The following is a 25,319-nucleotide window of genomic DNA, read 5'->3' on the forward strand; positions in this document are numbered from 1 at the left end:
GATTTTTTTTGTTTTCCCCCAGCCCGCCCACGCCGTCAGCGTGGGGACGAGGAGCCGGATTGCGATTGGGCAATGCCGCCGTCCAACAGCTTCACGTCGTCCACGACTCGCCGAGGTGACAACGTCACGGTGAGGCCGGGGCGTTAGCGCGGCTGATGCAACGGCTCTGAAACTACGGTCACGTGGCTCCCCGGGAAAGGGCTGAAGGCGGCAAGGGCGCCGCCATTACGGGAAGGAAAGTCTGTGAGGAGACAGTTCTGAGGGGTGGCCTTGCTGGTCTGTTACACACTAAGAACAGAAAGCACTCGTGTGGCATCTGAAACGTTTAGGGTGCAATCCCATGCACGTTTAAACAGAAAAAGTCCTACAACTCCCAGCATGCTCCAGCCAGCCGTGCTGACTGGGGCATCCTGGGAGTTGTAGGCATTTTTTCCCCCTGTCTAAATATGTATAGGATTGTGCCCTTCACAGATTTATTGTGGGTTAGTCTATATCACTCACGCACATAAACATACAAAACAGTTTGTAAGTTGCCACAGTTACTCCTTTTGTTTATTTTTCTATGAGAAAAGCTACATTAGAAAAAAGTCCTGCAAATCCCAGCATACTTTTTGCACCCTTACTGTCTTTATTACTTTCCACGATTTGGAGGCAGGATTCACCTTCCTTATCATAGGATCAAGATAAATTTACAGAGGGAAGGAACAAAAAGCGTAGCTACGTCAGGAGGGAGGGCATACCACATTCACATGGTCCTTAGCTAATGGAGTAATCCCCACTCTCCATTTAATTCTGTACTCACAATCACTAATGTGAGTTATAAACATGTATGCATCTATGTGGGTAAGAGGCAGGGGAAAGTATACTTTCTGAATACACTTTACCCACCCTAGTTGTATGACAGGATTGTGAAAGAGAAACTAATGCCACAATCCTAAACACACTAGGAGAGACTCCCTCGACTTGGTGCCCTCTAGGTTGGACCAGCTGGGAGTGATGGAAGTTGTAGTCCAACACATCTGGAGAGCACCAGGTCAAGGAATGCTGCACTAGGAAGTAAACCCGACTGGTAACATCTGAGTAAACGTGTAGGACCAGCTTTGAAGTGATGTTAGGCATTTTCCCTCAAAAGATCGCACTGATCCTTTGGGCACATACTTTCAGTGAGATTATGCACCTTTCCAAAACTATACACTCAGGGTGGCTTCTGATGTGCCTTTAGCAAGTGCGCCATTTTTTGTATTCTTGTTGCCTCCACCTGCACACATATAGGTATGTTTCAAAAGATTGTTTTCTGTAGCATGGTGCATGCAGATACCATATGTGTTAGAGCACATGCTTTGCATGTAGAAGGTCCCAAGTTTGATCCCTGGCATTTCCAGGTAGGGCTGGAAAAGCTCCAGTCTGAAACTCTGGACAGCCATTGCCAGTCAGCGTTGACAATGCTGGGCTAGATAGACAAACAGTCTGACTCCATATAAAGCGGCTTCCTGCGTTCCTATGCTCTTATAATTGTTAGCAGAAATTATTCGGATGAATATGTGCTTGATACTCAACACAGAACGGACCTAGCCATTCCTTGTGAAAATGGCCTAATAACAGTAAAGAGATTTTTATTCAGCTGCTTTCCTCGTTCAGAATCAACTGGGGGGCTGGGCAGGGAAAACTGTACATGATACTGGGAAAAAGCAACAGCAGCTAAAACGCGACTTTTATGTTTAGTAAGAACAATGAAAAAGACTCAGTGCTGGGTTCTTTCTTCCTTATTGTCTCACCCGGCCAGCTCCTCTTCCTGTATAACCACAGCTTTCACTCTTCAAAAACATCTTCTAAGTCCTCATCGAAGTGTCACACACCTTCAGGCACTTCAATCAGGCTACCCTGTCCCTTTTAATGGATCTTATCGAATGAATTCTGCTTCATGAAATAAGTAGGTTTGTTTGCTTGTTTATGTAAACATGTATACATCTCTTTGTGCCCTGTGCAGGGCTCTCAAAGCAGCTCACGAACATAACAAAATAATACCAATCCAAAGGATAAACATCAGTTACAAGCAATAGTTGAAACACTAAAACAGCAGCATGATAATAATCAGCTGTGGAGATCAAGTGCACATTCAAATGAAACAATTCTTTCTGAAGTGGTGGTAGAGCACTTCTGCATACAAAAGATTTCAGCTTCGATTCCTGGCGTCTCCCAGTAGAGATGGGAAAGAGAACTGGCGATTCTGTGGAGGTTTTTATGGGTTATTATAATTTATGACCGACTAGGACTGAGAGGTTATACCAAGGACGAGAAGGAGGACCCAGGCTTCTGTAACCCTGGAGAGTTGTTGCCAGTCAGTGTAAACAACACTGAGCTGGATGGATCAAAGTCCTAATCAAACATAAGGCACCTTCCTCTGTTCCTATGAAGAGACTAAGGGCTTTTCTACAAGAGGCATTTATCATCTGTTTGTCATTCCCTACTCATGATTGTTTACTGGTTCTTTAAATGACAATGTGACCCTTCATTTTTGCTTCTGTGTCTAACCAGCACTTTGGGGGAGGTTTTTTTAGAGCAGGGAAGATGCAGCATTTAATTGTGAAAGTGAAAGAAAGCATGATTTCCTCTTGTGTATTTGTGCTATTTCTGATATATAACAGTGCCATCAAGAGCTTATGTAGTAGAAAACAGGAAAGGAAGCACTGCTCATGTAGTGGTTGGATCACAATTCTGTGACAAAACCAAAAGTAAATACTGCGGATTAACAATGGATTAACAGCTTTGTATAGAAAAGCTCTAAGAGAGGAGCCTCCCAAGGGATGGAATTTCAGGGCTTAAGCATTGTCATTGGGATTATCTGTGTGGTCTGCTCAGGTTTTTCAGGGGGACTTGATGATTTGACTTGCTTTGGTTTCTTTGGGTGAGTCAGCAAAATAGTTTCTTCTACAAAATGCAAGAATGCTTCATTAACACCTGACAACTATAAAATTAGAAACTGACGTGGAGCTAAATCTTGGCTACAAATCCCTTGGTAGATTGCTCCTGTATGTTTTTACTTTTAAAAAACGATTTGTATATATTAAAAAGAGAAAAACAGCATCATATTAAGGTATGCATGCATAATGATGAAGAATTTAAAAAATGAGTGTGTGTGTGGGGGAATCATTTATAAGATCTAAATCATTTTGAATAGTAGCCTATGTCAAGACAGAAGTGAGTTCTACATAGAAGCCTCTTTCAGTTTTAGGTGAAACTTTTCTGGTGTAGGTTATAGGAAAGGACATATAACAGTAGCACCACAAACAGAAGCAATAAAAGCACGGAAAAGTGAGGAATGTAATGACAAAGGTTATCACACACCTGGGAGGGAAAATATGTAGCAAAATGAGAAATCACTATAAACAAGAAATTATCAAGTAGATGCAGCTTGGTTAAGAGAAGGAAAGAAAGAAAGAAAGAAAGAAAGAAAGAAAGAAAGCCTATTCTGATAGGAGAAAGGTGGTGGAATGTGCAATATATGTTTATTTTGTTGCCGCCTGGTGGTCCAAAGGCAAGTATTTCATTAGAAAAATTGGGACTGAGCATGCTCCCATTCTGTTCATTTAATGAGGTTCCAAGATGGTTGCCAAATGGAGAACTGTATGAAGAAAGACCAAGAAATAAAACTAGTTAGGGTGCAATCCTATGCATGCTTAGACAGAAAAATGTCCTACAGCTGGGACATGCTAGGAGCTGGACTTTTTCTGTCTAAACATGCATAGGATTGCACCATTATTGTTTCACCTTACTGGTGTAGGCTACCTAAGTTACAGAATGGAGGATGAATTGAAGATATTTACTAATAGACGAAAAGCAGATTATTTGTTTATTGCTTTGTGAAATTGAAGGTATTGGTTTAGTCCATACAATCCCAGAGGCTCTGAGCAGCCAACAAGGCATTTAAATACTTATATGCACAAATTAAAATTAAGTTAAACACACACACAAAACAGGACTCTTTCTCATTTGATTCTCTTTTCCATTTGTTCCCATCTCTCTCCCATTCATTCCCACTCCCCTGTCTTCAACACCTTACTTTGCTCCAGCATAGGCTTCCTGCCCTACACTCATACAGATGCGTGTATCACTTCCCCCATCCCTTCCATCCCATCTCCTCCAACGTGGAAGAGCCATAAAACCTCTCCTATCCACTCCACTCTGGTTCTCTTGCCACTCATACCAGAAAGATAAGCTCCAGCAGGCTCTTGGAGAAATAGGCACAAAGGGGCCACTGTTCCTCCCTCCAAATTCATGAGACAATACAAGAAGCAGAGTGAAATGTCTGAAAGGGACTTGCACAAAATTGTCTGCCTTGCTATTCTTGTTTCTCATAGCCAGTCCCTAGGCCTGTAGATCATTGCTAAATAAGATATTGCATTCAAACAGTGCTAGCAGCAAATGTGTACACAGCGTCTTATCTCCAGCCACTCCTTCTTTGCTAGGCAGGAATCAACCATATCAAACTCAAGTAGCACCTAGAGCATGAAGGGGCTGTTCTGTTTTTTACCTCTGACAAAAGAGATTTCACCTCTTCTTCCCTGGAAGTCACATGCTAGCATCTGGGTATTTGTTTTTAATGCTGCCCTGAATGGGGGTTGCTCCTAATTTTCATATTTCATCGTGTGTCAAGAGTTACTCAGTCAATTTTGTTGTTGTTGTTCAGTCGTTCAGTCGTGTCCGACTCTTCGTGACCCCATGGACCATAGCACGCCAGGCCTTCCTGTCCTGCGCTCTCTCCCGGAGCGTGCTCAAGTTCATATTCATTGCATCGGTGATGCTATCTAGCCATCTCATCCTCTGCCGTCCCCTTCTCCTTTTGCCTTCAGTCTTTCCCAGCATCAGGGTCTTTTCCAGGGACTTTTCTCTTCGCATTAGGTGGCCAAAATATTGGAGCTTCAGCTTCAGTATCTGTCCTTCCAATGAGCACTCAGGGTTGATTTCCTTTAGGATGGACTGATTTGACCTCCTTGCAGTCCAGGGGACTCGTAAGCGTCTTCTCCAGCACCACAGTTCGAAAGCATCAATTCTTCGGCGCTCAGCCTTCCTTATAGTCCAGCTCTCACAGCCATACATTACTACTGGGAAAACCATAGCTTTGATTAGACGGACCTTTGTCGGCAAGGTGATGTCTCTGCTTCTTACTATGCTGTCTAGGTTGGCCATAGCTTTCCTCCCAAGGAGCAAGCGTCTTTTAATTTCATGGCTACAGTCACCGTCTGCGGTAATCTTGGAGCCCAAGAAAGTAAAATCTGTCACTGCTTCCATTTCTTCCCCTTCTATATGCCAGGAAGTGATGGGGCCAGATGCCATGATCTTCGTTTTTTTAATGTTGAGTTTCAAACCAGCTTTTGCACTCTCCTCTTTCACCCTCAACAAGAGGCTCTTGAGATCCTCTTCGCTTTCTGCCATTAGGGTGGTATCGTCTGCATATCGGAGGTTGTTGATAATTCTCCCAGCAATCTTAATTCCGACCTCTGATTCATCCAACCCGGCATTTCTCATGATGTACTCTGCATATAAGTTAAATAAGCAGGGTGACAATATGCAGCCTTGTCGTACTCCTTTCCCAATTTTGAACCAATCGGTTGTTCCATGTCTGGTTCTTACTGTTGCTTCTTGACCCTCGTACAGGTTTCTCAGGAGACAGGTAAGGTGGTCTGGTACTCCCATCACTTTAAGAATTTGCCACAGTTTGTTGTGATCCACACAATCAAAGGCTTTAGCATAGTCAATGAAGCAGAAATAGACGTTTTTCTGGAATTCTCTTGCTTTCTCCATGATGCAGCGAATGTTGGCGATTTGATCTCTAGTTCCTCTGCCTCTTCTAAACCCAGCTTGTACTTCCGGTAGTTCTCGGTTCACATGCTGCTGAAGCCTAGCTTGTAGGATTTTGAGCATCACCTTGCTGGCATGTGAAATGAGCGCAATTGTGCGGTAGTTTGAACACTCTTTGGCGTTGCCCTTCTTTGGAATTGGAATGTAAACTGACCTTTTCCAGTCTTGTGGCCACTGTTGAGTGTTCCAGATTTGTTGGCATATTGAATGCAGCACTTTAACAGCATCATCTTTTAGGATTTTAAATAGCTCGGCTGGAATACTGTCATCTCCGCTAGCTTTGTCGTTACTAATGCTTCCTAAGGCCCACTTGACTTCACTCTCGAGGATGTCCGGCTCAAGTTCAGTGACCGCACTATCATGGCTATCAGGGACATGAAGATCTTTCCTGTATAGTTCTTCTGTGTATTCTTGCCACCTCTTCTTAATCTCATCTGCTTCTGTTAGGTCCCTGCCTTCTTTGTCCTTTATCATGCCCGTCTTTGCACAAAACGTTCCCTTGAGATCTCCAATTTTCTTGAAGAGATCTCTAGTCTTTCCCATTCTGTTGTTTTCCTTGATTTCTTTGCATTGTTCATTTAAGAAGGCCTTCTTGTCTCTCCTTGCTATTCTCTGGAAATCTGCATTCAGTTGGGTATATCTTCCCCTTTCTCCCTTGCTTTTCGCTTCCCTTCTTTCCTCAGTTACTTGTAAAGCCTCATCAGACAGCCACTTGGCTTTCTTGCATTTCTTTTTCTTTGGGATGGATTGAGTTGCTGCCTCCTGAACAATGTTACGGACCTCCGTCCATAGTTCCTCAGGCACTCTGTCTATCAGGTCTAATCCCTGAAATCTATTCCTCACCTCCACTGTATATTCATCAGGGATATGATTTAGGTCATACCTGAACGGTTTAGTGGTTTTCCCGACGTTCTTCAATTTCAGCCGAAATTTTGCAAGAAGCAGCTCATGATCTGAGCCACAGTCAGCTCCAGGTCTTGTTTTGACTGACTGTATGGAGCTTCTCCATCTTTGGCTGCAAAGGACATAATCAATCTGATTTCGATATTGACCATCTGGTGACGTCCATGTGTAGAGTCGCCTCTTGTGCTGTTGGAAAAGAGTGTTTGCTATGATCAGCATGTTCTCTTGGCAAAACTCTATTAGCTTTTGTCCTGCTTCATTTTGTACACCAAGGCCATGCCTGCCTGTTATCCCGGTGATTTCTTGACTTCCTACTTTAGCATTCCAATCCCCTATGATGAAGAGGACATCTTTTTTTGGTGTTAGTTCTAGAAGGTGTTGTAGGTCTTCATAGAACCGATCAACCTCAGCTTCTTCGGCCTCAGTGGTTGGGGCATAGACTTGAATTACTGTGATGTTGAATGGTTTGCCTTGGATTCGTACTGAGATCATTCTATCATTTTTAAGATTGTACCCCAGTACTGCTTTTCCCACCCTTTTGTTGACTATGAGCGCTACTCCATTTCTTCTAAGGGATTCTTGCCCACAATAGTAGATATGATGGTCACCTGAATTAAATTCGCCCATGCCTGTCCATTTTAGTTCGCTGATTCCCAAGATGTCGATGTTCAATCTTGCCATCTCATGTTTGACCACCTCCAGCTTACCTTGATTCATTGATCTGACATTCCAGGTTCCTAAACAATATTGTTCTTTACAGCATCGGATTTTCTTTTCACCACCAGACACATCCACAGCTGAGTGTCCTTTCGGCTTTGGCCCAGCCGCTTCACTCTTTCTGGCGCTACTTGGAAATACCCTCTGCTCTTCCCCAGTAGCATATTGGACACCTTCCGACCTGAGGGGCTCATCTTCTGGCGTCATCTCTTTTAGCCTTGTGATACGTTCCATGGGGTTTTCTTGGCAAGAATACTGGAGTGGGTTGCCATTTCCTTCTCCAGTGGACCACATTTTGTCAGAACTCCCTGCCATGACCTGTCCGTCTTGGGTGGCCCTGCACGGCATAGCTTATGGCTTCACTGAGTTACGCAAGCCCCTTCGCCACAACAAGGCAGTGATCCATGAAGGGGACTCAGTCAATAGCTATGGACAAAATAATGGTTGCTGTAGCTGTTACAGTTTTCATTAAAAAGAACTATAAAGTTGGTTGAAAACTGCTTTTCTGGAGAGACTCTGAAATCGTTCCCTCTTGGTGATGATGACCTCATTTATCTGTTCCTACAGCTATTTTCACACTCTCTCCTGTCGTCCTTGTTAGCACTGTTGACATCTGGCAGAATCCAAAATCTTGTCAGGCACTGAAAAGTGAGGAAGTTGCCATCTTTATGAGGATGGAAGATGGGAGCTCTGTTCCTTCCTTCCCCTACTCTACTGAGCTGGACTCTGTGTATCCCCTGCCTTTTGCTGTCAATTTGCAGGATAAAATGTTTGGTTTACTAAGGGTGCAGTCTTATTGATTGCACCCTTGGTAATCGGAAGCCCTTGAACTTAGAGGCTTCCGATTGTCTATTATATGGCGGGAGGAGAAGCCGTACTCCTGCCCTGCATTTTTCGCTAGATGAGCATTTTAGCCTTTCTAGTGTCAGTGCTTCGGAGCGGAGAGGGAATAGCTTGTATCCTGGCCTCTCCATTCTCCTTCCCTCAACTCGAAATGTCCCCTTTCCCCCGTCTCCAAGGTCACCTTTCTGACCTCAGTGGCCAGCCAGTGTGGTTCTTTCTGCACTGGCTGCAAGGGGGAGAGGGGTTGGATCTCCAACGTCCCTTTCTGAGGTCAGAGCACTGTCTCCAAGTTTGGAGGGAGGAATCCCCAATATTCTCTGGCCCCTCAGACAATGTCTAGGTGCCACAGGATTGCTCCCTCCATCTACCATACACCCCAGCCTGTTCCCACATAAATCGGGTTAAAGGGTGGGGATTATGAGACAGATGGTGCCTCACTACTAATTTTAAGCACCACCCCAAGTCTGTCTGATCTTCTTTGGGGCCCAAGATGAGCGCCCCCCCAAAAGTGAACAGAGCTGCAGTTCACCTACCATCCCCCTCTCCATTCCATCTCCTAGTCCCCAAACGAGTGCCAAAACACACATCAGACTACGTATCTTCCATGCCCTCTCCTTTCCAGTCCAGCACTCCTTCCACCTGGATGGTGCTCTCCACCACTCCACCCCTCCCTATTACATATTTTTGTGGCCCCAAGAGATGGAAACGAAAGGTTAGATCCTGAATGCTTTCCTCTCCCATCTCCCACCCAAATAAGGACTATCATCTTCTCATGCTTCAAAGACTTGCTGTGTTAAGGCAAGATTTTTGTGGCTGGCAAGAGGGATCTAAAAAGGGGGAAATCAACCCAGTGAAAATCCTGCTTGGTAAGAGTAAGCGAAGGAAAAGAAGGGTCATTTTCAGTCTCTGCTGTTGCTAGGCACATATCTATTTATTCTTATTCTTAGTAAACTGTAACAGTTACAGCAACATTTCTTCTTCCTGTACATCAGGGCTGTAGAACCTCAGGACTGAGGCCAAATCCAACCTTCAGGGGTTCTGATCCAGCCCTCTGGGGTTCCCCAGAAGGCCACAAACACTTCCCTGGTCTCACCTCCTTTCCCCCAATTATTTGGTCTCCCCGTTTTGGTGTATTTCCCCCACCTCCCCCATTCTAAAAGGCTGAAGTGGCTCTCCTAAGGCTTAGTTACTGGCAGGAAAAGCTTTAAGCTAAATTATGCGGGTAACAGCTTCTTAGAGGGACAAATGGTATTCACCCACCAAAGATGGAGCAATAAGAGGTGAGGGAAACACAGCAGCCATTTTCTGGGCTGTGGGCTCTCCAAAGGCTTAGTTACCGGCAGGGATAGCTTTAAGCTAAATAATGCTGGTATTTTTGTTTTGTTTTTGGCTTTTGTACACAGAAATAGCTTTTATATACAATGAAAATAGAAATTGGGTCTTGAATAATATGGTTGCAGGCTGGGTTTTCATGTCAAGTCCTTGCCAGAAGGCCCAGGGAGTGGATTTAACTCAATCAAGTGGATTAAACTATTCCAAGCCATCCTTGGTGATTCCAGCCATAATTCCTCTTCCAGACTGCAAACACACACAACCAGTGACCCACTCCATATTTGAGATCTATAGCTGTGCAGAGAACATGGTAATTCTGCTTCTTCACACTGAGCATGTTACAGCATTTTAAGCTTCTCCATACCGAGATGGATGGTTCCTAGTTCGCCATCGAAATGTTGAGGGAAACATAGGTGCAGGTAACAACTTTTTGGAGAGACAAGTGGTGTTCAGCCACTGGAGACTGAGCAATACCAGGTCTGTGATGGCTTTAGATGTCTGGGGCTGCATAGATGCTACACTGACTGGCTCAGTGTGTGTCTACTCTATACTGACAGGTGCAGGTAACAGCTTCTTAGAAGGACAAGTGGCATTCACCTACCAGAGATGGAGCAATAAGAGGTGAAGGAAACACAGCAGCCATTTGCTGGGCTGTGGGAGGTTTTGCTCATCATAGCTGTGACATCCTCCTATTCTTCTAAGGCTGGGATAGAGACCCTGTGGGCTGGATGCTACCCTATTTTCATGTGGTAAGGTGGGGGGGGGGCTGTTCACACAACATGCTAATCCACACTCAGTGATTGAGTGTGGGTTGTTTTGAACTGTGGGTTGTTTGTTGAACCGTGTGTTAGTGTCTGAATGCAGAGCAACCCAGGGTGGCTTGTTAACCATGCCGTGTGGCTTTCTTTCTCGAGCAAGCCACCTTGAAAGCCCATGGTTTGTTATTCGGTTGTTCAGGGTGGTTAGCAAGCCACACTGCATGGTTAACAAGCCACCCTGGCTGCATTCAGACAACATTCTAACCCACAGTTCAACAAACAACCCACAGTTCAAAACAACCCACAATCAACCACTGAACAGCCCCAGAGAGATGGCTTCACTACACCAGAGTTTTCTCCCACACCTTTACTCAGTACTTTAGTAAAGTTCTTTTCTCAGTTCAATACTGAGTAAAGTTCTTTACTCAGGCTCCTGCTTCGAGATTCATTGTGAGATTAAGATTGTCTCCTTTACATGTGCTTAAATATGCTGGGGGGGGGGGTCCTTTCTCTGCAAGTTCTATATGTTTCATTATACAGCCACTAGATGGCGCAGTGGTAAAGCAGAATTGCAGAAGTACATGCAGCCATTGTAGCACTTTATCAGGGTTCTAGAAAAAAGGCTGGACTTTCCCCAAACTTTAAACAAAAACAGGATAAAGGTCATAAAGAGCTCCCGGAGGTTGACGATGTCATGTAAAGGACCTGCAAACTTCCGTGAGTGACCAATCATGAGCACATGCTAAAAGCCTCATGTAGAGATGCTCAGAGAGAGAAAGAGAGTGACAGAGATAGCAATCAAGCTATGCAATGCTGCAAACATTCACTTTCGATTCTAGTTTCACCCACCATCAGCTCTGACTCTACCTTGCAGGTTCCATGAGTCAATGTGCCCTCACAGGAAAAATGTTCCTCCACCTTTTCTATGAAGCTGAGGGCAATGGCCTGGGGTTATCCCATTTGATTCTCATCATAAATGTACGATGGGATGTAGTTAGGTAGAGGGACCGCAGTTCTAAAGTGAGTTCATGGCTAAATAAGACCTTCCTGATCAAAGTTCAGCACGGAGTGTTCCCAGATGGACAGATCCTAGGATGAGAATGTGGTCCGTTTTCTTTTTTTATAAGAACTTACCAAAGCATGCAAATTATAAACGGGATGGAAAGAACTTGAGACTGAAAAATTTTGGTGGGCAAAACCAAAACGGACAGATTTTTCTGTCCAGGCCTAAGGTTTTGAATACTTCACTCTTAAAAGTTTGGGTTTGCATCCCTGTGTATTCAGCCATGCTTGTCGCTTAGGGTCACCACCCCTTTTTCTCTGACAGGCTCCTCAGCTATATGGCAGGCGGATACAACATGGTCCTCTCCATGCTAGAAATAGTTATAGCTATTGAATTGCAGATGGGTAGGAAATTCATCACAGCTCATTTTTTATAAGGATTCACCAAAGTTTGCAAATGTCTTCATATATGTGATGGAAATAACTTGGTTGTAAGCAAAAAAGAATGCAGGGGAAAGCAAAACCCACAGGAGAAAGTGAAACCTACATATTTGTCCTCACGACTCCTAGTGCTACCAGTCAACGGTCATTATGGAGCTCTGTTGTCTGGACCCCCTGCAAAATTCTACAAATGAGTTGGGGCAATTGCCCAATAAAAGCCTAATCTGGAAGCACACACTGTCCAAATTATGAGGGAAAAGGGAAGGGAGCACATAATGAAACCCACAAGCCCCCCCCCCCCCGACTCTCCCTCAATTTTAGACAAGTCATGGCCCTGTGTAGTGTTCTAAAAACAGCCCCTACTGGGGATATCTGAAAAGCAGAGCCAGTGTAGTGTAGTGACTAGAGTGTTGGATTGGGAATCGGGAGATCCAGGTTCTAGGCCCCACTCGGCCATGGAAGCTCACTGGGTGACTTTGGGCCAGTCACAGACTCTCAGCCCAACCTACCTCACAGGGTTGTTGTTGTGAGAATAAAATGGAGGAGGAAGAGGATTATGTATGCCACCTTGGGTTCCTTAAGGAGGAAAAAAGGCAGGATATAAATGTAATAAATAAATAAATAAATAAATAAAGTATTATACATGCAAAGCATATGAGGTACTACCAAACAATAGATAACTGAACTCTTTCTCTTCATAATTGCAGCCCCAAGAGCACCCATTCAGTTTAAACATCACATTAAGGGTTAATTCAAGCCACGCTCCTCCCAGTGCTAGAAGCAGATACAACAGCCTCAGGCATATTAGTAGTTATTATGAAGGCCGGCCCTACCATTTGGTGGGGTGATGCAGTGGCAGATGCTGAGGGGAAATGGAATGAGGTCACCCGAAAGCACATTTCACAACATCCTTGCACTGAGTTTCACTATCAAAGACAAAGAGAGGTGCATTTTTGACAGCTATTTTACTGCACCCATTTTGGTTAGTATTTTGTGGTCAGAGACTAAACTTAAGCATCTTATAGACAAGATAAAGTATTTCTTCAAGCAAGGTGTATATAATTAGCACAGAATTCACTGCCGGAGATGTTCTGGTGGGCATTCGTTTGGATGGCTTTTAAAAATACCTCAAATTATCTGCTGCTGTGGTCAAATAACACGGGATGGTCATCCCACTGTTGCTTGTGGACTTCCCAGGAGCATCTGTAAGATCCAGAGCTTTTCTACACAAGGCTGTTAATCGCCGTATCTGCTTTCAGTTTTGTCGCAGAATCGAGATCCAAGCTTTACACAGCTTTTCCTGTCCTGCTTTCCTGCTACATAACCACTAGGTGGTGCTACAGTGGAATATTACAATTATCCAAGTAGGAAACTACCTTTTCTTTTGCTTTCTGAAATAATACTATATTTTCTCCGCCCCCAGCCCCAGGAAAGTGCTCTTAAAAAACAGAAGTGAAACTGGAGGTTCACAACATCATCTAAAGAAACTGTAAACAACCATGAGTAAGGAATCCCGAGCACACAATAAATGCCTTGTGTAGAAAAGCTCCCAGAGCTGAAGTTCCAGCCACAATTCAGCACAGACTTTAAGATTTAAGAAAATGGGTGTAAGCACATCTGTGCTGGATAACAGGCTGGATATATATACAATTCCAAAGAATTAAATAACGTATGATTCACTCTGTGCTGAGAGATAGCATCGCCTAATGCCATGTGATGAGATTTGTGGCTCAGCAGGGATATAAAGCCAGGATTCATTCATCAAGGTTTAACCAGTGGTGGCTGGTGGCTCCAATAACAGTGGGGCAGTGAATCTGCTCCGGGTTTTGGTCAAAACCAGTCAAAACTCTAAAGGATCTATCCAAGGTTCTGGCTGAAACCCAGAGCAGATTCACCGCCCCACTGACATTGGAGCCACCAGCCCCCACTGAATTCAACACTGTCCAAATTATGAGAAATAAGAGAAGGGGGCATGTAAGAACTCCAGAAAAAACATACTATGACACCCCCACCCCAATTTTAGCCAAGCCACAGCCCTGTGTAGCCTTCCAAAAAGAGTAATTTAGGGGGCTGTCAGAAAAGGTAAAAGGGCTCCTCTTCTCCACCTGTCATTCTAGGCCAGACTCATTTCACTACTTTGAACTATATCTCTCATTCATTTTGTATACTAGGTGATTGTTGTTGCTCGGTCGTTAAGTCATGTCCGACTCTTCGTGACCCCATGGACCATAGCACGCCAGGCCTTCCTGTCCTCCGCTCTCTCCCGGAGTGTGCTCAAATTCATATTCATTGCATCGGTGATGCTATCTAGCCATCTCATCCTCTGCTGTCCCCTTCTCCTTTTGCCTTCAATATTTCCCAGCATCAAGGTCTTTTCCAGGGAGTTTTCTCTTTGCATTAGGTGGCCAAAATATTTGAGCTTCAGCTTCAGTATCTGTCCTTCCAATGAGCAGTCAGGGTTGATTTCCTTTAGGATGGACTGATTTGACCTCCTTGCAGTCCAGGGGACTCATAAGAGTCTTCTCCAGCACCACAGTTCAAAGGTATCAATTCTTTGGCGCTCAGCCTTCCTTATAGTCCAGCTCTCACAGCCATACATTACTACTGGGAAAACCATAGCTTTGATTATACAAATCTTTGTCGGCAAGGTGATGTCTCTGCTTCTTACTATGCTGTCTAGGTTTGCCATAGCTTTCCTCCCAAGGAGCAAGCGTCTTTTAATTTCATGGCTACAGTCACCGTCTGCGGTAATCTTGGAGCCCAAGAAAATAAAATCTGTCACTGCTTCCATTTCTTCCCCCTTGCCAGGAAGTGATGGGGCCAGATGCCATGATCTTCGTTTTCTTAATGTTGAATTTCAAACCAGCTTTTGCACTGTCCTCTTTCACCCCCAACAAAAGGCTCTTTAGATCCTCTTCGCTTTCTGCCATTAGGGTGGTATCATCTGCGTATCTGAGGTTGTTGATAATTCTCCTGGCAATCTTAATTCCGACCTGTGATTCATCCAACCTGGCGTTTCTTATGATGTACTCTGCATATACGTTAAATAAGCAGGGCAACAATAAACAGCCTTGTCGTACTCCTTTCCCAATTTTGAACCAATCGGTTGTTCCATGTCTGGTTCTTACTGTTGCTTCTTGACCCTCGTACAGGTTTCTCAGGAGACAGGTAAGGTGGTCTGGTACTCCCATCACTTTAAGAATTTGCCACAGTTTGTTGTGATCCACACAATCAAAGGCTTTAGCGTAGTCAATGAAGCAGAAATAGACGTTTTTCTGGAATTCTCTTGCTTTCTCCATGATGCAGCGAATGTTGGCGATTTGATCTCTAGTTCCTCTGCCTCTTCGGAACCCAGCTTGTACTTCCGGTAGTTCTCGGTTCGCATCCTGCTGAAGCCTAGCTTGTAGGATTTTGAGCATCACCTTGCTGGCATGTGAAATGAGCGCAATTGTGCGGTAGTTTGAACACTCTTTGGCATTGCCCTTCTTTGGAATTGGAATGTAAACTGACCTTTTCCAGTCTTGTGGCCACTGCTGAGTGTTCCAGATTTGTTGGCATATTGAATGCAGCACTTTAACAGCATCATCTTTTAGGATTTTAAATAGCTCAGCTGGAAGACTGTCATCTCCGCTAGCTTTGTTGTTACTATTGCTTCCTAAGGCCCACTTGACTTCACTCTCGAGGATGTCCGGCTCAAGTTCAGTGACCACAGTATCATGGCTATCAGGGACATTCAGATCTTTCCTGTATAGTTCTTCTGTGTATTCTTGCCACCTCTTCTTAATCTCATCTGCTTCTGTTAGGTCCCTGCCTTCTTTGTCCTTTATCATGCCTGTCTTTGCACAAAATGTTCACCTGATATCTCCGATTTTCTTGAAAAGATCTCTGGTCTTTCCCATTCTATTGTTTTCCTTGATTTCTTTGCATTGTTCATTTAAGAAGGCCTTCTTGTCTCTCCTTGCTATTCTCTGGAAATCTGCATTCAGTTGGATATATCTTCCCCTTTCTCCCTTGCTTTTCACTTCCGTTCTTTCCTCAGCTACTTGTAAAGCCTCATCAGACAGCCACTTTGCTTTCTTGCATTTCTTTTTCTTTGGGATGGATTGAGTTGCTGCCTCCTGAACAATGTTACGGACCTCTGTCCATAGGCACTCTGTCTATCAGGTCTAATCCCTTAAATCTATTTGTCACCTCCACTGTATATTCATCAGGGATATGATTTAGGTCATACCTGAATGGTTTAGTGGTTTTCCCTACGTTCTTCAATTTAAGCTGAAATTTTGCAACAAGAAGCTCATGATCTGAGCCACAGTCAGCTCCAGGTCTTGTTTTTACTGACTGTATGGAGCTTCTCCATCTTTGGCTGCAAAGTACATAATCAATCTGATTTTGATACTGACCATCTGGTGATATCCATGTGTAGAGTTGCCTCTTGTGCTGTTGGAAAAGAGTGTTTGCTATGATCAGCGTGTTCCCTTGGCAAAACTCTATTAGCCTTTGTCCTGCTTCATTTTGTACACCAAGGCCATGCTTGCCTCTTATCCCAGTGATTTCTTGACTTCCTACTTTAGCATTCCAATCCCCTATGATGAAGAGGACATCTTTTTTTGGTGTTTATTCTAGAAGGTGTTGTAGGTCTTCATAGAACAGATCAACCTCAGGTTCTTCGGCCTCAGTGGTTGGGGCATAGAGTTGAATTACTGTGATGTTGAATGGTTTGCCTTGGATTCATACTGAGATCATTCTATCATTTTTGAGATGGTACCCCAGTACTGCTTTTCCCACCCTTTTGTTGACTATGAGTGCTACTGCATTTCTTCTAAGGGATTCTTGCCCACAGTAGTAGATATGATGGTCACCTGAATTAAATTCGCCCATGCTTGTCCATTTTAGTTCGCTGATTCCCACGATGTTGATGTTCAATCTTACCATCTCATGTTTGACCACCTCCAGCTTACCTTGATTCATTGATCTTACATTCCAGGTTCCTAAACAATATTGTTCTTTACAGCATCGGACTTTCTTTTCACCACCAGACACATCCACAGCTGAGTGTCCTTTTGGCTTTCGCCCAGCCGCTTCACTCTTTCTGGCACTACTTGGAAATTCCCTCTGCTCTTCCCCAGTAGTATATTGGACACCTTCCAACCTGAGGGGCTCATCTTCCGGCATCATATCTTTTAGCCTTGTGATACGTTCCATGGGGTTTTCTTGGCAAGAGTACTGGAGTGGGTTGCCATTTCCTTCTCCAGTGGACCACATTTTGTCAGAACTCTCCACCATGACGTCTTGGGTGGCCCTGCACGGCATAGCTTATGGCTTCACTGAGTTACGCAAGCCCCTTCGCCACAACAAGGCAGTGATCCATGAAGGGGATACTAGGTGATATTGAAAGGTTAAAAATAGAACACTGTACAGAACATGAAATGCCTTGCCAACACAAACATCTGTCCTAGATCAGTAGTCTAGCTGGCCCAGTACTGCCTGCTCTGATTGACTGCAGTTCTCCAGGGGCTCAGGCAGAGATTTTTCCCAGCTCTGTGACTCCAGATACTTTTGCTGGAAATGTCATGGATTGAATCTTAAACATGCAAAGCATGTGCTGCACTACTAGGGATGTACAGACTGTGTAAAATCCACTCCGTCTGTGTTTTGTGGATTGTCAGGCGCCTTTTGTTCTGTCATCTGCCCACAGACAGATGCGAATTACTATTTTTTTTGTCATGTGGAAAAATATGCAAATAATTACGTAAGAAGTTTCGTAACAATTTACATAATTTACCTTAGTATGTAACATTTAGCATATTGTTCCCCATTCCATTCAACTTTTCCTCAGCGGAAACGTGCGCATTTTCCTATGAATAAATATGCGCAAATTTCAGGGAAGTAGAAAAAAAAATCTGAAAGTCCACAGACTCTGCGGGTCCTGAGGGGGTCGCTCCACAGTGGATTCCAAAGGTTGGATTCTTATCAATCCGAACTCATTTTAGTCCGTCTCAAATTTCTCCAGCATCCCTATGTACTACTGAACTATGGACTACTGTACCAGGGCCTCTCTTTCCTTACATAATTTCATCACCTCACAAGGATACTCAGTTTCACAGAAGTAGTTAATCAAGCCATGCTCCTCCCAGTGTAAGACGCAGGTATAAAAGCCCCAGGCAGCAAAAGGTAGGCACACCTCAATTTACCAAATTACTGAGCAAAGTCCAGTTACTCCAAGAGTGTGAGCTAAGTGACAGAATGGCTCCGCTGGCTCGTAGCATCCTAGTGACGGGCTCCAACCGGGGAATTGGGCTGGAGCTGGTGCGACAGCTTGCAGGGATGAGTGATCCTCCAGAACACATTTTTGCAACCTGCCGGACGCCTGCCGGACCCAAAGGGAAGGTCTGTAAAAAATATTTTAAAAATCAAAGATAATGGCAGGGAAGCACAGAGTATCTTCACATGTGTGTTCTTTTGTAGCCAGAGTTTCCTTTAAGCTCCTTATGATACAGTTTTCACAGAGTTTCCAACGACTGTGGTAATTTGCTTAGAGAATGCAAATCTGAAGTTATAGAGATGGCATAACCTGTTAGGTAAGGTACAGATAATAAAGAAAAAGCCATCATAGGGCCAAGACTGCCAGCTTCCTCAGAGCAAAAGCACAGAGGGATTTTGAAGGCATGTTCTGGTGTTTTCCGAGTTTCTTGGTGAACGGCCATTGCAGCACAAGTTTTGTAATTACCAGGATGTTGCCAGAGACTTGAGATTTGAAGACAGAGTGATAATTTATTTCAGTGTATTTATTTATGTCACCACTCAGCTTCATAAGGTTCCAGGCTGGTTTACAACAATACAAACAAATTACAAACAGTAACAGAAATTCGACATAAAATAACCATAAAATAAGGGCCAGATTCTGAAAAGGCATTTGCCTGGTGCTGAAATGATATTTTATTTATTTCATACTTTCCTATTCCACCTTTCTGCCAAGGCAGTTTACCATTTTTAAAAACTGAAACTAACAAACAAATGTTCCCCCCCAAAATCCCATCCAAACAAACACCAGATTGAAGGCCGAGTGAAGGTCATTTCAGGTCCTAGGCATGAGCTCCCTGACCTGGGTTTCCTTGGTTCAGCCATCCCTCAGGGTACACAGGTCTTAAGCAGTCCCAGCCTCCCTGAGGAGAAAATTTCATAGGCAGATCACCACAGCTGGAAATGTCCTCTCCCTGCAAGCCACCTGACTCACCTCCAACAATGGAGGTGTTTCAACAGACAGCAGAGAAGATGTCATGATCTGCCAAACAGGGTCTATGTGAACGGAATAGCAAAGGTAGGACAAGGAGAGCCATCACAGGGAAAAGGGTGTCCGGACCCTCAAAGCAAGATAGGAAACCTGGTCCTTGGTTGCCTGCCTACATAGAAATGTTTTAAAATGGCCATTGATGTGCATTTGTCAAAGTGAGCCTTTAAAAAGATGAAACAAAAATCAGAGTTGGATTGTTTTAAACCAGGAAATGTGTGACCCCCCAGATGCTGTTGGACTACAACTCCCATCAACCCTAGCCAGCATGGCTAATTGTCAGGGATGATGGGAGTTGCAGTCCAACAACATCTGGAAAGCCAGATATTCCCCATCCCTGTTTAAATCTGTCCAGGTGGCAACCAGTCTGGGCTGGTTTCAGAAATACAGTCCCCATAAGGTCAAAGTATTGAAGAGAAGTTGGCAGTTATATTTCTTTATTACATTTCTATAACAAAGCCGAAGCTCTCTGGGTGGTTCACATGGACTGGGATATTGCATCATAGAACAACTCAGAGTATAACAAATATAACTTTCCCCCTGCCCATTTGGCCCACTACTGTTATCTCAGCTTTCTTTCTGTCTCCATTTTCAGGCCCTGCATGATCTGGCTGCCAAGCACCCCAACATTCATGTGGTCCAGCTAGGTATGGACTTTATTAGTTCTCTTTCTGCCCCAGCAAAGACCCAATCCTTCCCTGAATGCCAGCAGGGAAACCTGGCCATTTAAATGCCCATGTGCTACTTACAATTTGACTCTCCACATGCATGTTTTGCCATTTAAACATTTGTACCTCTGTTCAAAATGTAAAGCATGAATCAACTAGTGGGGATTTGGACCTTGGTTCAACCTACCACCTGGACTTTTCCCTCATTGGTCTGATAACCCTCACTTGCTCTCATCACTGCATGGCAGATGTGGTGGACCAGTCCAGTGTGAAGGCAGCAGTGCCCGTGGTGGAATCCCACCTGAGAGGCAAGGGCTTGAATCTGCTCATCAACAATGCAGGCGTGAACTCCTATGCTACACTGCAAACTGTGGAGCAGGAAGAGATGCTATCTGTGTTCAACACCAATGCTGTGGGCCCCATCCTTGTGGTGAAGGTAAGAAAATATCCTTGTCTTGTCTCTGATTTGGGCAGGAAGAAGGGAGAGAATGGGCAATTTGGCCTCATACATTTAAAAACAAAACAGTCTTCTTGGTGTAGGGACACTGATTTCCCAGCCCAATTCGAGGTGCTGGTTTTGATCTATAAAACTTTACACAGCTCGGGGCTACAGTACGTGATGGAATGCCTTTCCTAGCAGGAACTGACCCATACATTACGCTCATCGTCTGAGGCCCTCCTCAGGGTGGCTCAGAGGGTCGCAACAAGGGAGAAGGCCTTCTCAGTGGCAGCCCTCCAATTGTGGAATGAACTCCCCAGTGAAACCCTCCTGGTGCCATCATTGTTATCTTTTTGGCTCCAGGAGTACAGACCTTCCTCTACTCCCAGGCATTTGGCAGCATATGCTGGGTTTTTAATCAGGTCATGGGATATGGTGTGTGTGTACGCTGTCTGTTTATATGTCTGTAGCTAAACTGTTTTTATATTATGCACAATATTGTATTTTTTAAGGTTTTTAATCTTTGTAAACTGTTCAGAGACCTTTGGCTATTAGGCGGTATAGAAATGTAATAAATGAAATGAGGTGAACTGCCATGTGATAGTTAAAGGCAGAAGGGATTGGGGCTCAGGAGTAAATGCTGATAAGAACATAACAAGAGCCATGCTGGATCAGACCAAGGGTCCATCTAGTCCAGCATTCTGTTCACACAGTGGCCAACCAGCTGCCCAGAGAAAACCAGCTGCAACAGCACCCTCCCGCCCATGCGCCCCAGCAACTGGCATACAAAAGGCAGAGTGCCTCTAACACCTCTGATGGCAGAGGTGTGCGACAGGGAATGGTCAATGGGACTGAACAGAATTCAGTGGTGGCGGTGACTGTGACAGACAATAAACAAGAAGAAGAGAGGAGGTGTTGGCTCGTAGCCAATGGATATAGACTAGTCTAGCCTTTCCCAGTCTGGTGTCCTCCAGATGTGTTGGACTGCAACTCCCATGCAATCAATGGCCATGCTGGTTGGGTGTGATGGGAGTTGCAGTCCAACGCATCTGGAGGACACCAGGTTGCGGGAGGATGGACTCAGTAGACGGTGATCAACAGGACTTGACAGTAGCCCCGAAAACTATGGATGAGGTCAAGCATCAACCAGTGCGATCAGAGGTGGCACCTAAAGAGAGACAGCAGTGAGGATACGAAAGAGTCCCCTGGGAACAGAGAATGGGGCTGGATTTTGCCAAAGAATATTTGGAAGGGAGAGAGGGCGCCATTAGCAGGGGCAGTAGAGGGGATGAGTAACGCCCTTGCGTTAGAAAACGTATGGCACCAAAAATAGCCAATCCGTTTGTGAATCAGAGCCCTAATTCTTGTGACCTGGTGCTTACTGTGCATTTCAGGAATTCCTGCCCCTGCTGAAGAGGGCAGCTAAGGAGACAGTGACAGAGGGGATGAGCTGTGCCAAGGCAGCCGTCATCAATTTAACCACCAAGTTCGCTTCCTTTCAACGGGGCTTTGAAGTTTCAGAGATCCCAATGTACCCATACCGTGCAAGCAAGGTAAGCCTTCCTTGTAGAGGGCCCAATGTTCCTTCATTCCGAACAGTAACCCAACGGGAGCCCAGGACATATACCCAGTTGTCCAATCTGCCAGTCCTTGATCCCCATATCCTTTAATAAATTTAAAGCCATTGCAAGTTGGAAGCAGGAAAAAGAGTACCAAGTAGCCCTTGTTAAAAGATTGGCTCTCCCCTTTCTTTTCTTTTCTTTTCTTTTCTTTTGTAGGCTGCCTTGAATATGGTTACTGTATGCCTTTCTCTGGAACTGAAAGGGGACGGGATCTTGTGCACTGTGATCCATCCTGGCTGGGTGAAAACGGACATGGGAACAGAGCAGGTACTATGGGAGCATGGGAGCCACATCGCTAGACGGCCCCTCCAGCCACTCTGGGCTGAGTCTTTGGGGTCAAATAGCAGGTACTGCGAAAAATCACACCACTTCAGACTAGAAGTGGAGGTTCAAGGATGGAATGCTCACCTAAGGAAAAATAATTCCAACACTTAGAGCCTCTCTACACAAGGCATTTATTGTGTGCTCATGATTCCTCACTCATGGTAGTTTCCAGGTGCTTTACACGAAGTCGTCATCCTCCAGAGTCTCTCCCACTCTTTGCAAGCATTTCCATGGCTTTTTTTAGATTGAGGAAAGTCTGGTATTATCTGGAAATGGCAGCATGAAACCCTAGTGTAGTTCTGCAATTCCGCTATACCACAGCGCCACCTAGTGGTTGTGTAATGGAACATTTAGAAAGGCAAGGAAATACCCCCCCCCGAAAAGCATGTGTAAAGGAGCCTATTTTAATTTTACAAAGAATGTGGAAGCAGAAGCCTCGCTAAAGTGGTGGGTTAAAAGTCTGATGAAGAAAAGCTGTTAGAAAACTGAAGTATCGGGGGTGGTTCAAAATGGAGGGATCCTAGTGCTACCAGTCAAAAAAGCATTGTGCAGCTGTTCTGTCTTGCCCTCCTTAATAGACTTATTGTATTTTCTAAAAAAAAAGAGTGAAGAAGGGATGGGAAAATATGGGAGGGTTACAAATGTAAAATTTCTCCATCTGGTACCCTTGTAAAACTCTGTGGGTGCTCCCAGACAAAGATTTTATGGCCCCATCACCCTGCTGCCTTCAAGGAATTTTAGGGGGAGGGGGTCCAGATATTGTCATCTTCTAATTGCAGTCCTTTTTTGACTTCTTCTGTCTTTTTTGTCACCACAGAAAATCCATTCAGCAGAAAAAGACAGAATAGCTGCACATTGTCTCCAACTTGATAGTGCTAGCAACTCTCCATCTGGAAGCACCCAACATCATGTGCTTCCCACCCTGTAAAATACGAGGGGACATGCCATGGCAATACTGCAGTAAACACTTCATATGGAAGCAGACTTTGTAGCTCTAGGATCCTTCTGTCTGGAAGCACCCCGAGTGAAAAAGAGGACAGGAGTCCTGACAAATGACACCCGCTGAAATTCCCTCTTGTACAAAACTATTAACAGAGCAAGAGCCCTGTCCTCTTTTTCACCTGGTCACCCTAGATGGTTCAGCCCAGACTCAAGGTTACCCTTCACCTGCTGTTTGTGAGAACTAGGCCAAAATTACATTATAAGGCTTGCTTAGTTCCCGGAGATATTCATGGAGAAGTCTGGATTTTATTTTTGGTTTTTCTCTGCATTGACTCAAAGGCTGACAGGCAGGAGAATATTCTGTGGTTGGGATAATATTTAATTTAATGGCATTAAGGGTGACACAGGTTTATGCAAAACCATTTACATAAAAACATATAAACAGATAGCATACACACAGACAACATATATCTAAAACAATTTTTAAACCATCAACCAAAGTCAATCCAGGACCTGATTAGGATTTATTATATGCTGCCAAATGCCTGAGAGAAGATGGCATTTTTAACCTGGCACTGATGATGGTGCCAGGCGGGCCTCATCGGGGAGATAATTCCATAATGGGGGGGCCACCACTGAGAAGGCCCTCTCCCTTGTTGGCATCCTCTGAGCCTCCCTCAGAGGAGGCACCTGAAGGAGAGCCTTAGATGGTGTGATGGGGTTGGGTGGGGTTGCTCATCAAATAGTACTGGGCATTACTTCTCTTACTTCAAAATAAGCCATCCCTGCTGCATTTGGGGACTCTCCTGCTCTTTCTGCTGAGTGGGTTGTAGGGCTTCATCTTCAAAGTTTTGCCCTGACAGCCTGACTGTGAGGACTGAACCAGTGGTGCAGCCCTTAAAGCTCTCCTCCTTCAGGAACGTAACCCTGCCTTTCTTTTTTCCCACAGGCGCCCTTGACTGTGCAGTGCAGTGTGGAAGGCATCCTCAAAGTGCTTGCTAATTTATCATCAACAGGAGCCTTTCTGGACTGGGAAGGAAACAGCCTCCCCTGGTGAGGAGACTCCTCACTGAAACACTGTTGCCCATCTTTCTGAGAACAACACGGCACGTTTGTGAACTGGGAGGAAAAAAGTCTCCCATGATAAAGCCACCCAACTTCCTACTTGTTTGCACTGGAGGAAGACCCTTACTGGGGGTCACGTGACTGTTGAAATACCTGTGCTGCTGTCGTCAATAAATGCACCATATTCTACTGAACATCTCGCAACTCCCTTTTCCTTCCAGTTGCCCTGCATGACGAGGTTCCCTCTCGTTATCTCATGTGACCGTACCCCTGTATTATTTCCCTTTTTGTGTGTGCAGTGCAAGGCTTGAATCATTCGCCTGTTTTCTTTTTCAAACTACAAGCCCCAGTGGTACGAATCAGTCACCCTTTCACATAGACACTGCGTGGGGGGCAAGGAAAGGGCCTCTGCATATGATGGGCACAGGGTGAGAGATAGTGCGTGCGTGCATGTGTGTGTGCGTGCGGGGAGGAGACTTGCCTGTCTCTTCTTTGCTTCCACAATCTGCAGCAGGTGGCGTAAGGAGCCCAAAGGCATTGCTTCGAAGGAGGGATGGGGAACTACTTCCAGCCCCTTGGGCTGAATTCAGAGAAGTTCTCTGGGGTCGCATTCCAGTAGTGGGTGGGACCAGAGGCAAAGGGGGCAGGGCCAGAGGCAAAGGGGGCAGGGCCAAAGATAGAAAACATACCAGCATTTTGTAGCTTAAAGCTCTTACTGCCCAGTAACTCAGCCTTAGGAGAGGCATTTCAGCCTTTTGGAATGGGGAAAAAACTGCACGAAAGCTAGGAAACTGCCATACCCCGACTGGAGGAGCCCTCCTCAGAGGAGGAGCTAGAGGCCCCAGAAGCCCAGGTACCCCAGACCAGGGGCTGCCACTAGACCCACAGGAGCCTGAACCCTCGGGGGAAGTGGCGGCAGGGTCATCCCTGTCAGGAGAGAGGGACTCTGCCTCTGGGGCAGAGGCTGAGCCACCCCCTGATCCCTGGGAGCATCGTCAGCTCAAGCGACAGGCTAGCAGGGCTCCTGGGCGAAGGAGTGCTCGCCTCCAGAAGAGGTCTCCTCAGGAGAAAGGGGCTCCTCAGGAGTAGGCTCTGGAAAGGGGGCTCTGATTGCTG

General features: G+C 45.0%; 1 protein-coding gene across 1 annotated transcript; it reads left to right on the top strand.

Moving 5' to 3' along the window:
- Window positions 1-18,032: 18,032 nt before the first annotated feature.
- LOC146338936 (uncharacterized) lies at window positions 18,033-24,395 on the top strand. Its single transcript, XM_084813120.1, has 6 exons — window positions 18,033-18,242; window positions 19,739-19,790; window positions 20,060-20,247; window positions 21,645-21,803; window positions 22,029-22,139; window positions 24,088-24,395. Exons 1-6 carry the CDS (start codon window positions 18,099-18,101, stop codon window positions 24,193-24,195), a joined length of 762 nt encoding a protein of 253 aa, XP_084669246.1. The 5' UTR covers window positions 18,033-18,098; the 3' UTR covers window positions 24,196-24,395.
- The last annotated feature ends 924 nt before the right edge of the window (window positions 24,396-25,319 follow it).

The sequence above is a fragment of the Heloderma suspectum genome, chromosome 8 (assembly GCF_057233095.1).
Source record: "Heloderma suspectum isolate Gila_16-S chromosome 8, 16-S_ref, whole genome shotgun sequence".
Lineage (NCBI taxonomy): Eukaryota > Metazoa > Chordata > Lepidosauria > Squamata > Helodermatidae > Heloderma > Heloderma suspectum.

Coding starts and splice junctions, on each gene's coding strand:
- LOC146338936 (XM_084813120.1), top strand. CDS start 18,099: ATGGCTCCGCTGGCTCGTAGCATCCTAGTGACGGGCTCCAACCGGGGA. Junction 18,243..19,738: donor CTGCCGGACCCAAAGGGAAG/GTCTGTAAAAAA, acceptor CTCCATTTTCAG/GCCCTGCATGATCTGGCTGC. Junction 22,140..24,087: donor CGGACATGGGAACAGAGCAG/GTACTATGGGAG, acceptor TTTTTCCCACAG/GCGCCCTTGACTGTGCAGTG.